The sequence below is a fragment of the Pollachius pollachius genome, assembly GCF_949987615.1.
Source record: "Pollachius pollachius genome assembly, chromosome: 10".
Lineage (NCBI taxonomy): Eukaryota > Metazoa > Chordata > Actinopteri > Gadiformes > Gadidae > Pollachius > Pollachius pollachius.
The window spans coordinates 12,454,408-12,466,907 of NC_136943.1; the positions used below are offsets into that span (position 1 = coordinate 12,454,408).

A 12,500-nucleotide genomic window follows, 5' to 3' on the forward strand; every position below is an offset into this window, starting at 1 on the left:
TGTTCACTGTTCACTCAGGCGGAAGAGATGCATGCATTGTTGAGCTGCAGAGGAGGCAGTCTGTGGTGAGGGAGCTGTACCGTGGGGTTTTGTTTATAGAATCATATCCGTAGCAGTGAAGGTCTTTGTTAATTGCACATAAGGTAGTGGGTTCTGTTTTGTTTAAAGGACCATACTGGCTGATCTAACCATTGTTACCGTCTCTCACTTGAACATCAAAACATAATTTGTCAATATGACCACGTATTTCAGATTCTGCTGAAGGAAGCATTGAGCCTGTGTCCTCTTGCCATTGCAGAATAGCACTTTTGTCGCTGGGAATCAATGCACGGATAAAGGAACAGTGAATCTCCATGCCTACGATGTCTTTGCAGACAGAGCAGTGAGAGTAAAAACCGACGTCCCAACTTTTTGGTTTAATTTTGCATTTAAATCATTTTAGGATCGTGTACCAAGAAGATTGTCATAGCAGGATTTACACTGCAGAGATGTAGAATCCTAGTTTCCCCATCTTCAAGAGTTGCAGTACTATCAACATTATCATAAAACCCAGCCAAGCTGTCGGCTTCCTCTATTTGCAGCCACTTGTGTGTCACCTACCATTACTCCCATTTCCCATTACCTCCCTGTAACATTTTAACGACACTAGCTCAGCCTCTCTTGTCTTTAATGTCATGGTCATTTGGGCAAGACATTATCTTATCTTAGGTATATTTTTACTGTCGTTCATTTTAGCCTAGCTTAGCATATCCTAACCAAGCCTAGCCTAGCCGAGTCCAGCCTAGCCTAGTCCAGCCTAGCCTAGTCCAGCCGAGTCCAGCCTAGCCTAGTCAAGCCTAGCCTGGTTTAGCCTAACCTAGCCTAGCCTAGTTTAGCCGAGTGCAGCCTAGCCTAGCTTAGCTTTAGCTTACATTTGCAGTGCTTGTCGCAGAGGGCCGCCTGCCTCATGTCACACAGGCGGATGGAGCCCTTGCTGCTGCTGTAGGCGAAGGTCTGGCACTGCTGCGGGTGAAACTCGGCCGCCGTGATCACCTCCGTCAGCTCCTCCATGTTGGACGGCTTGATGTCCACGATGTCTGAGGGACAGGAAGTGAAGGAACACTGCTCTCCGGATCTTAGTCAGCGACCGGCCCCTTCATGGAGTCGGCCTCTGGTGAAACGCTGAATAGTGTTTCTTAGATGGTGTAAGGTAAAATGAATAAAATACACTAACTCATTTGATTCCTGTAGCTACTCTGCAGTCTTTCCAATTGTTGTTTAGAAGCCTGCTCATGCAGCACTTTTGTGTAGTTTCACTTCAATATCGATTGTATGCTTTATTTGTTCTCAGCCACACTAGTGAGTTGTCTTCGATATAACATTCTGCTAAATGACAAAATGTAAACACTTATGTGCCTATATATATGTGTGTGTGTGTGTGTGTGTGTGTGTGTGTGTGTGTGAGTGCGTGTGCGTGTGCGTATGCGTGTGTGTGTGTGTTGTAGCAGCCCGGAGCCAGCCCAGGTCCCCTGGACTCAGTCTACCCCCAGATGGCGCTATTGAGGGCATTGGAGCGGGGGCCAATTAAGGAGATGCAGACCACCTGAGGAACAGGGGGAGAAGCAGGGCTTCAACAGCCTGCTTCTCCGCTGATTCGGGGCTCTCTGAGCCATGTGGCTCGGGCAAGGAGAGACCGGAGAGACCGGGATACGACCGTCGATTCCTCCCTGGTTTTCCTGTTTTTTGTGTTTTTTCAGCGAGAGACTTTGTTTGATTTTGGAATAAACGTGCCTTTTTGGTTTTTGCCCAGCGAAGTTGTGTCCTGTTTGGGAGGAGGTTGTTCGCTCACTGTGCCGGGTTACCACAGTGTGTGTGTGTGTGTGTGTGTCTGTGTGTGTGTGTGTGTGTGTGTGTAGCTGCCTGTGTGTTTTTAATGTGTGTGTCTGTTCATGAACAAAGGATACTGAAGCTGCGGTCGGTGATCTCCAGGTTCCACAGGTTGACCCTGAGGTCGTCGGTGGAGATGTAGGTCTGCAGGTCGGAATTGACGGAGATGGAGTTGATGTGGTAGGTGTGTGCGTTGCTGAAGACACGCCGCGCCGTGGCCTCCACCATCAGGTCCATGGGCTGCAGCACAGGCACCTGGAGAGAGAGAGAGAGAGAGAGAGAGAGAGAGAGAGAGAGAGAGAGAGAGAGAGAGAGAGAGAGAGAGAGAGAGAGAGAGAGAGAGAGAGAGAGAGAGAGAGAGAGAGAGAGAGAGAGAGAGAGAGATTAGATTCATTGATTCAGAAATGTTTCTTTTAAATTGACTGCCCTTTTACAATGGCAACACTTTTCGTTCATACAATCTTATTCAACCTTATACTGTTGATGATAAATCCCAGATTACAATTTATTTAGAACAGAATCGCCTGATTGAAAGGCTTTACAGCAGATTTGCATAGACCAATAACAATTATTTTATATCCTCCTTTCAACCGTATGGATAGTGGTTTGTTTGTCTGGCAGAACGTGTGCATGTGTTGCGCATTCTTGATTGATTATTTCAATCTTACAGAACCCGGGAATGTTGCTCCAGGGCTGTTCCTGACATTTCCTTCACAAACCTTCATCATTCCAGTAAGCACCAGTCCTACCACCCCATCATGTTTGATGTGACAGTTCAGTCAAGACTGAACTGAACGTGAATATTACTGCTTTAATCTTTACTGCTGTTTTTCCTCTTGATGCATATGTATCTCATATGACCTTCTCTTCCACGCTCCCCTGTGTGTGTGTGTGTGTGTGTGTGTGTGTGTGTGTGTGTGTGTGTGTGTGTGTGTGTGTGTGTGTGTGTGTGTGTGTGTGTGTGTGTGTGTGTGTGGTGGGGGGGGGGGGGGGGATGAAGAGACGAAGAGAGAGAGCGAGCCAGAAGGAGAGAGATAGAGTGAGATTGCCCAAGGACATCAGTAGATTCTGCTGAGGAATGATAACTAAACTCTGCAGTATTGAGATGGGCTCTGACACACACACACACACACTCTCACTCTCTCTCAGACACACACACACTGGTACATCTTCAAAGATGCCGAGAGCCAGTGTGCATGCAGTATGAGAGTTACCACCCAGACAAAGAGCAGAGAGGATGGAAGAGAGAGAGAACAAATAAGACTGCTCTTCTCCGTTTCAGAGAGAGAGAGAGAGAGAGAGAGAGAGAGAGAGAGAGAGAGAGAGAGAGAGAGAGAGAGAGAGAGAGAGAGAGAGAGAGAGAGAGAGAGAGAGAGAGATGTGGGGCAGAATGAGAAAGAAAGGGAGGGATAGAGGGGATGGATAGTAAGCGGGGATGAGAGAGAGACACCGAGAGAGAGAGGGGGAGGGATAGCAGGCTGGAATGAGAGAAAGACAGAGCGAGAGAGCCAGGGCCTCTCAGCAGGCTGCTGTATCTCCACGGGTGTCACTTCATGTCCACGTCTCTCTCGTCTGTCCGGGGAGACGCGCTCAGTATTAACCCATTAGCCCAACATGGACACCATTTAGACCCCGCTCTCCCCAGCCACCTCACTCCTGACTCCTCGCTGGGTCTCCCCCTTCCTCCCTGTGTCTTCCACCTCATCTGTCCAGACTCCTGCAGAACATCCCTACTGTGTAGCCGATGAGGGCATGTTCCTAGAGAGCGGTTTATTTTGGTTGTTTATTGAAAGAATGACAAATGCTTTGATTTCTTAGTAATTTTCTCCCACAGAACTAATTCTCAATGCTTATGCAATGCCATGAACCTCTGAACATTTTACTGGTTTATATGTTATTGTTTGAAAGGTTGAGGCAAAGCTTTATATTACAATTATATACGTAGCATCTTCAATTAGTCTAGTTTGAATCTAATTTGTAATCTAATCTAATTCAATTTTTTGGTTTTATTTGTGAATGCTTTGTTAGGATTTCTACAAAATGTTGCTGTGCCCTGCAACGAAAGGAATACTATTATTTTCTGCTCTTCTACAAAATGTATTTTCATAGACAAGTATTTATTCATTTCTGTCATCTCATACGCCCCCTCCCCCCCCTCTCCCCTCTCTCCCCCTCTCCCCCTCTCCCCCTCTCCCCCTCTCCTCCTCCTCTCATCGGTGGATTCTCCTGCTGATTTCACGGCCCCTAAGAGGATTGCCACAGCAGCGGCCGGGGGCCCCCAGCACGGGCCCCCGGCGCCTTGCCCCCCCCAGCACAGCCTCTGATCCACCAGCCAGGCAGACAAAGAAGGACGGACACGCTACAACAGCCCACTAATCCACGATGGCAGGTATGGAGACACACGCACGCACGCACGCACGCACGCACACACACACACACACACACACACACACACACACACACACACACACACACACACACACACACACACACACACACACACACACACACACACACACACACACACACACACACACCAAGCACGCAAATGCACACACACACACATGGATGGACAGACACACATACACACTCACTCAAACACACACACACACACATACACACACCCAAATGCACACACTAACACACATGGACGGACAGACACACGTGCACACACATACATACACATACAAATACACACTCACACGCAGTAAATAAGTGATATGATTTAAAGAAAGAGTAGGAAGAAGAGAGAGAAAGGGAGAAGGAAACAGGGAGAAAGAGAGAGAGAGAAAGTGAGATATAGAAGGTGGTATCCATGGGTTTCTGTATCTATTACTTATTTATCCTGTATTTCTCATTTATTCTCCCTACTCCCTCCCTCTTTCTCAATTTTTTTGTTGCTGTGCAATTATTGATGAGAGTAGCAAAATCAAATAAAACAAACAAGTAAATAATAAAACAAAAACGGCCAAGCTGGATAACCTACTAAGAAATAATTACATAAACAGTAGAGTATTTCGCATGTAACGGATTATAGTGCGCAATAAAAAGCAATCACTTTTGGGGATTCACAACCCTCCAGGCTCATAAAGTATTTACGGCGTGCAGATAAACAGCCCTTTCCCTTCCCTACGCTCCTGGGAAGCAAGAGGGCATCAGGCCCATGAGGTTCCACCGAATCAGGGGCAACACAGCAGACACCATGAGGGATAACCGCACAAACGCATTGTCTCAGAGACGAACGGTGATGGTTCCTGTTCCACCGCCAATTAAATACCACCAATGATTTTAGAAGTAGTGTTCTCTTTAGCTCTGCTAGATCGTTCTTTAGGTTAAGAGCAGTGCTGGCTGCGTCAATTCTTTGGGTCAATTGAATTTGCATCAATCGTGTTACTGAATGACTCAAATATTATCAGTTTAGGAAGGAGGATATAGAGAGCAGCACACACTCTACACACACACACACACACACACACACACACACACACACACTCTAGAGGTTGAACCTCTCTCTGTGGTGCAATGCATGAGCTGGCTTAGACTTTGCATAATTATTCTGGCTGCGGGAGCCTTCCTCTCTATTCTAAAACATCCAACGACTCACCTCTGCTGAGAACCTCTTAAATCTACACTACACTTATATTGTAGGTCTCTAGCAGGCCATTAGGAACTGCAGATGTACTACTTGTACAAAAAAATCTTGTTCCATGCCGTGTTCTGTTTCCTATGGCTACTCTGCACACGTTCCACTTGTTATTTACAAACCAGGTAGTGTTGTTCTTGGCCTTGGTAGCTTTGGCAGCGAGTCCAGTTTTGATTGTGTGTGTTGATTGTTGATTGAAGTGACGGTGAGTGTGCAACGTTGTCTCACCCGTAGAGACGTGATGGTGGAGGGATTCCGGAGCCTTCCATCCTCGTCCTTCAGGTTGTATCCCTCGGGCCGCTTGTCCCTCTCGCTGATCTTCCACAGCTTCACCGTCTTGTCTACAAACACAAGTAAGGAAAACGAAACATTGTTTTTTTTTTCTCCAGAGTTCAAGAATAAATACGGTGAAACATCAAACACACACCCAACAAACGCATAAGATACAGAGGCAAACATCAAACTCCCGACAAACGCATAAAATATACAGGAAAACATCAAACACGCACACACACACAAGCACATCAAATATACAGTAGCATCATGGCATGGACTTGCTCCAGACAACGGGGGGGGGGGGGGTTCTTCCAATCTGTCGTGGACCTGGGATTGCTGCCAGATAGTAAGATAGATAGGGAGCCTGTGATGAAGATTCACATGTCACTCAACTGCAAATTTCTGCAGATGAACCGAGTCCAAAGTGACTTCTGTTCACCTGAAGGTGCTTCTCCTACGGCCAGACAGCTGTCCGCTGGTCCTGCTGGTACTGCAAGATTAACTAAGTGGAAACAGGCTCCGAGTCCATTTTGCCGGGTCTGCTTGTGACATACAACGGGCGAGTTGTCAGCAGTTGTCAGGCTGGTGGGTTTTTTTTTACGTTGGTGGGGAGAGTCAGTGTCAGAGAGTGGAGACCGTCGCCACGGGAACCACCATCTGCTGCAGCCACCGCCAGCGCTGTGGCGGCAGCCAAGCGTGAAGCGATCCGCAAGACGTCTCCCTGACGATGGCGTGTGTGTCAGTGTACAAATATTAATTTGTGTGTGTGTTTGTGTTTGTAGTGTGAGTGTGTGTACATACACATTTGCGTTTGAGTATGTGCGTGCGCTTTTGAGAATGTGTGTTTATTTAAATTTGCGTTTGTGTGTGTGTGTGTGTGTGTGTGTGTGTGAGGGAGTGCTTTGCTATGTGTGTGTGTGCGTGTGTGCGTGCGCGTGTGCGTGCGTGTGTGTTTAGGCGAGGTGGAGATCATGTTGTGGCAGTCATGCATTAAGTCCTCAATCTGTAAGCTTCTGCTGGTGCCACGGGCTCAGTCAAGTGGAACACATGTAGATAAAATGGTCCAGAAAGGGACAGTTTCCATGTGATATTAATAACAGCTTGACTGGAGGTGTCCATGTATAGCGGCCATCACTCTTAAAGCAGAGAGGAACAGCTGCTGTGGCAACGATAGAGCAGGGATGTCAAATCTAACTTTAGAGCAGTCACTTTTGGTACTTTTCTCCACAGACAAAATGGATTAAGAGAAACTAATCCGTAGTGTTTTCTTCTTTAAACACTTGAATGGTTTAGAAGAACAATACAGTGCAATCACTGCAGTGTTACACAGCGCAGGTTGAAAGCCTCTCGAGAAAGATACAGACTAGCTAGAAAGATATAATTAATTAAATCAGCCTTATTTAGGTAGTTAACACATATTTCACACAAAACGTTTGTGCTTACCTATCCCAGTGATGTGTACAAGGTTAATCATTTTATAGATAGTTCTTTGCTAGAAACAATCATGTTTAGATAATCATTTAATTTAGGATGATCAAAATCATTTTATTAGGAAATGTTTCTGAACATTTTTGTGTTGTTGTTTTTCCCTTCTTTTGTTAGAGGTTTCCTCAGCCTTGCTCACCATTGGTCGAGAGGAGGAAGTAGGCGGCGTTCTGCTGCGGAAGCCATCGGATCTTATTGATCTTCTCCTCGATCTCAAGGCTCTTCAGGTAGTCAAACTCTGGCTCGTGGCTCTGGAAGGTGCTGTACACGTTGTACTCCCCCCTTCGCTGGGGCTGGCTCTTGCTCTGCACAGAGGAGGCGCAACGGTTCAGACAATGTACCGGCGAGTTGTGTTGCTCAATGATGCTCACTAAATCATAAATTCAGCTGTATGTAGTTATAGCCTATATGCTAAAGTGAATATATGGTATGCTGTAGGATGGTAATGCTGCTTTATGATGCTTTATTATGCTGTAAACATTTCTAAAACATAACTTGGCAATGATGCTAAAGAAATATCTATACTACAGCTTTCAAGTTTGGTGTGGCTTTTGCATGCTGGAGGGACCAGCATTTATGGATAGAGAATGGTAAAATGGTAAATTTAAATAGAGGTAGTAAGAAATCAAGAACCGGAGAGAGAAATTAAGAGAGGGAAAGATAGATAATATTGTGGTTTCGAAGTGTTACATATTATATGAATATGTGTTAAATATTCATACTAATGGTATGAATATTAATGCCCCTCTGTCCTCACCTCTTTGGAAACAAGTTGATTATTTCCACAATAATGAGAAGTGAAATAGTGTGGAGAATGAACATAAAAGAGGCAGAGGGAACGACTGAGTGATGGGGTAGAGATAAAGGATGTAGACAGATAAAAAAAAAGGAGGAGAAGAGAGATTGAGGAAGCAATAAAGCAAAAAAATCTGAAGAAAGAAGCAGAAAAAGGAATGGGATTGCTTTCATATTGTCTCCATTGAACTGTAAACAGTTTCTCAGACTGGCTCCTACGAGTATGGGTGTGTGTGTGTTTGGAGGGGGTGGGGGGTAGGGGGGTAGGATTGTGAGCCAGGGTGTGTGTGGATCACTGTCACGCCGGGGCCATACCTCCTGCTCCCTCTGGAAGACAACCACTCTTCCTCCTTTATCCCCGGTGGCCAGCAGCTCTCCCGACGAGTTGAACTCCACCGTGGAGATAATGTCAGCTGAAGCCGCACGGGGAGCACAGAGGAAGGGGAAAGGTCAGTTAGCGGAAGGACAAAACGTTGCCAAGTTGGCAGCACAGCGTCAGCGGGGAATCCAAATATCCAGTGCACAAAGAACTGTGTTCATTTCTTCATTCTATGTCGTTTACATCTACATTTTGCAGTATTGTCTTTCTTTAATCGATAGAGGAAGAGGAAGAGGAGGAGGGCTTTCCGGAAAATGTGTGCGATACTCCGATAGCAGGGTCTCCTCCTTTAAGGCAGAATATATGGGTCATCACAGATACGATCACACATTAGTGTTTCACTGTGCGTAATATTAACCAATTCCCTTCCCCCGTTACCACCCTGGCCCACCCTAGTCCCCCCCCAACTCCCTATGGTATGAATAAAGTAAACCAATCTGTGGAGCCAATTATTCAGGGAGAAGTTAGCTCTGCGACTCAGACAATGCAATTTGTCTCGATTGCGCTAGAAAACCGCGATCAAACCGCCGACAGCTTATTCTTCTTCATTAGCCTACGGAAGACGAGGCATGATAAATACACCCACATTGCTAGCTTGCATCTTTAAAGGCCCCCGGTGCAACAATGTGCACGTTCTATCACTGATCCCATGGGTTTGAACGTTGTGTACTCCGCGCTTGATCAATGCAGGCAACGGCGGCAGTATCGATTGTAATACAGCTGCAAGTATACCCGACATAACGAAGGAGGAAAAAATAATCGACCAGCAGTGAATCCATTCGTCAGTGCCTTTTTCTGGTCCTTTCAAACACACGCTATGCCAGCAGTTTTCCCAGTGTCTGACTGCAAAGATAGATACAACTACACTCGACACTCACAGAGGCGAGCGTAAAAAAGACACGCGTCTGTCTGGTGTGAAGATAGGCTAATGGCTGGACGTTAGTGTTCAGCCGCCCCAGGGCTGAACGGGCATTCCACCAGCATGGAGCATCCCCTTACCCATTAGCTATGACCGTTTATCAACAAACCAGAGAGAGAGATATTGAGAGCGAGACACACACACGCACACACGCACGCACGCACGCACACACACAAACAAAGCCTCTATGGACCTGCTACTGGTGGAACATGAGCAGGAGTGGGGGATGTTGCTATGGAGACTGTTTCCATCTCTAGCTGTAGCTGCAGTTGGGATTGTGTGTGTGTGTGTGTGTGTGTGTGTGTGTGTGTGTGTGTGTGTGTGTGTGTGTGTGTGTGTGTGTGTGTTTGTGTGTGTGCCAATAGCCCTCTTACTTACTTGCTGATGCTAGCTGTAACTCAGCAGACTGAGGGAGAGTGCTGCAATAGAGTGAAACACAGTGTGCAGATTCTTTGTATGTGTGTGTGTCGAGCTGTTCAATGCAGCGCACATATTCAGACAATAGACTCCCTGCAGACCGCCTCATCTCTTAAAATAAATCGGTTTTACATGAAGGAGATGCTTGGAGGGGGCAGACTGTGTGTGTGTGTGTGTGTGTGTGTAACGTGTAAAGCCTGTGCCATTTTCTCCCAGGTGGAGGAGATGAAGTCACACTGTGCTGTGTGTGTGTGTGTGTGTGTGTGTGTGTGTGTGTGTGTGTGTGTGTGTGTGTGTGTGTGTGTGTGTGTGTGTGTGTGTGTGTGTGTGCGCGTGCGCGCGTGAAAGAGGGGGGGGCGGGATCCACATGCAGAATCATAATTTGTCACTACTTGTCTCTTTCAGTGTTGTGTGTGTAAGTGGGTGTGTGAGTGTGTGTGTGTGTGCACGTTTGTGAAGCAAGAGGGAGGGATACAAAACTCATAGTTTCTCACTACTTATCTTCTTCACTCTGTGTGTGTGTGTGTGTGTGTGTGTGTGCTTGTGTGTGTGTGTGTGTGTGTGTGTGTGTGTGTGTGTGTGTGTGTGTGTGTGTTAGCGGAAGGTATCCCAATCATATTTGAATCTTGAAATGAATGGAATCAGCCAGACAGCCTCACCCTGACCTAATTAGAACTGGGGAGTACCCCACTGAGCGCATTACATACACTCTTTTACCGACACACAAACACACACACTCACATCCACACTAACTCACACTCTTGCACACACACGCACACTCTCAAACACACACTCACAGACACAGAAACCCACTCACACTCACAAACACACAAACTCATGCGTAAAAATTAAAATTATATCTGCCTATTCCTTTCTCTGTTTGAATGTGTGTATGTGATTGTGTGTGTGTCTCTATTCATGTATCTGTGGGTGTGTGTGTGTTCTCTCACACATCGAATATGCAGCATTGTGTGAGTTCATATACTGTGTGTGTGTGTGCGTGCGTGCGTGCGTGCGTGTGTGTGTGTGTATGGAATGGAATGTTTGATAATCTGTCTCAGAGCCGCTGGTGTGAATCGAACGGAGACGGATTAGTATTCACCATTTTGGAATCAAACCAAATCTCTTTTCTTCCATTTTTGTGCGTCTTCAACCCCCCCCACCCTCACCCCCATTCCTCTTTTCCTCCACTTCCATCTACATCAAAACATGTGACCAGTCAGGAGGAGCAGTTATTGATGGAGGCCTATTTAACAAGCTTACAAGACGATACATTCTGAAATTATGCATAGCGCCATGAAACTCGTTTCTGAATGGAGCTTTACTCCCGCTCATACATCCTGAAAAAGACAGGCCATTTGTTATCCCACCTGAGGAAACACTGTTGCATTGATTGCATTGGCTGGCTTAGCATGAGTGAGTGAAGGAGTGAGCAAGTGAGTGAGGGACTGCATGAGTGAGTGAGACTTGAGACATGGTTAGATGAGACTTGAGCCTCATGACTTAGTGACTGGGTGAGTATGGAAACCGTAAGTCTTGGGAATTAACTTCTGATTCCAAGGACCCTATGGTCATATCCCCCTTTCCCCCGTCCCCTTTTTCTCTGCCTCACTCCCCCCTCGCCCTGGCCTCTTTAATTCCCTCACTCACTAAATCTTCCTCTGCTCTTTCCCTCAATCGCCTTAATTCGTTCATAAATTATCCAGCAGTTCAATATGAGAGAATAAACAGCGCCCTGCAAGTTTAAACACATTTACACTAACAGTGATTATTAAATTATCGTGACGTTAAATGTTATATATGACCCAAATGATCCATTTAGATCTTCCTGCATGGCACACTATCTTCTAAGGCATACTGTAAGGCTGGTTCTATGATCCTAGCTGAACTCGTCTGGATAGGACAAGTGGCAACGTCTTTATTGAGTTTCTTCTTTATTGTGATTTTCTAGACGTGAAATGTCTGGTTCTTTTTTTCTGAAGTGACTCGGTCCAGAGGGTTTTTATTGTTTCAGGCTGGCATAGAGGTATGATGACCTGACTGATCAAATGTGTAGTCACTCTTTTCCTCACACACACACACACACACACACACACACACACACACACACACACACACACACACACACACACACACACACACACACAGTAGAGCACCCTCCCTCAGCAGCATTGCTGGATGAGAGCCATATATATTGTGTGGGCAGCCAGGTCTGACAGAGGCGGGTCACAGCTTGGAGATGCATCAGAGATTCTACACATCACACACATCCATCACCAGTAATAACACACAGAAACATCCATCACCAGTAATAACACACTTGTTTGTGTGTGTGTGTGTGTGTGTGTGTGTGTGTGTGTGTGTGTGTGTGTTTGAGAGCTTGTATGTACGTGCCTATGCTTTGTGTGTGTATCTTGGCACAATAAATAGCACACAGCCCTGTCCTGTTGTCTACTGCAGACCCATCAGTGTGCAGTATGGGGTTTGGAAGATCAAATGCTTGCACAGAAACACAGACACGCATCGTCTCTGGAGGGAGAAGGCTGAAACAAAAGGTGCCGGAGAGCGAGGACTGAATTCATTTACACAAAGGCTACAAAGGTCGCCCCCCTTGACAGCGTTACACAGTCACGAGTGCTGAAATAAATGATATCACCGCAAAGAAAGCACATTGCGGGAAAGAACAACATTTAGACATAAATACCACTGCATAAGGGTGC

The 12,500-nt window shown here is 46.1% G+C and overlaps 1 protein-coding gene across 2 annotated transcripts in view; it reads right to left on the minus strand.

Annotated features, from left to right (window-relative positions):
- LOC307081455 (serine/threonine-protein phosphatase 2A 55 kDa regulatory subunit B beta isoform) overlaps positions 1–12,500 on the minus strand; it is a gene marked incomplete at both ends in the record, with an annotated part of 46,747 nt that overhangs the window by 5,323 nt on the left and 28,924 nt on the right. For both annotated transcript variants that reach the window (XM_079744638.1, XM_079744637.1), the window contains 5 exons: positions 912–1,076; positions 1,944–2,121; positions 5,738–5,850; positions 7,410–7,575; positions 8,381–8,478. In XM_079744638.1, the coding sequence (XP_079600764.1) occupies positions 912–1,076; positions 1,944–2,121; positions 5,738–5,850; positions 7,410–7,575; positions 8,381–8,478 (720 nt within the window). The remainder of the gene's footprint in view (positions 1–911; positions 1,077–1,943; positions 2,122–5,737; positions 5,851–7,409; positions 7,576–8,380; positions 8,479–12,500) is intronic.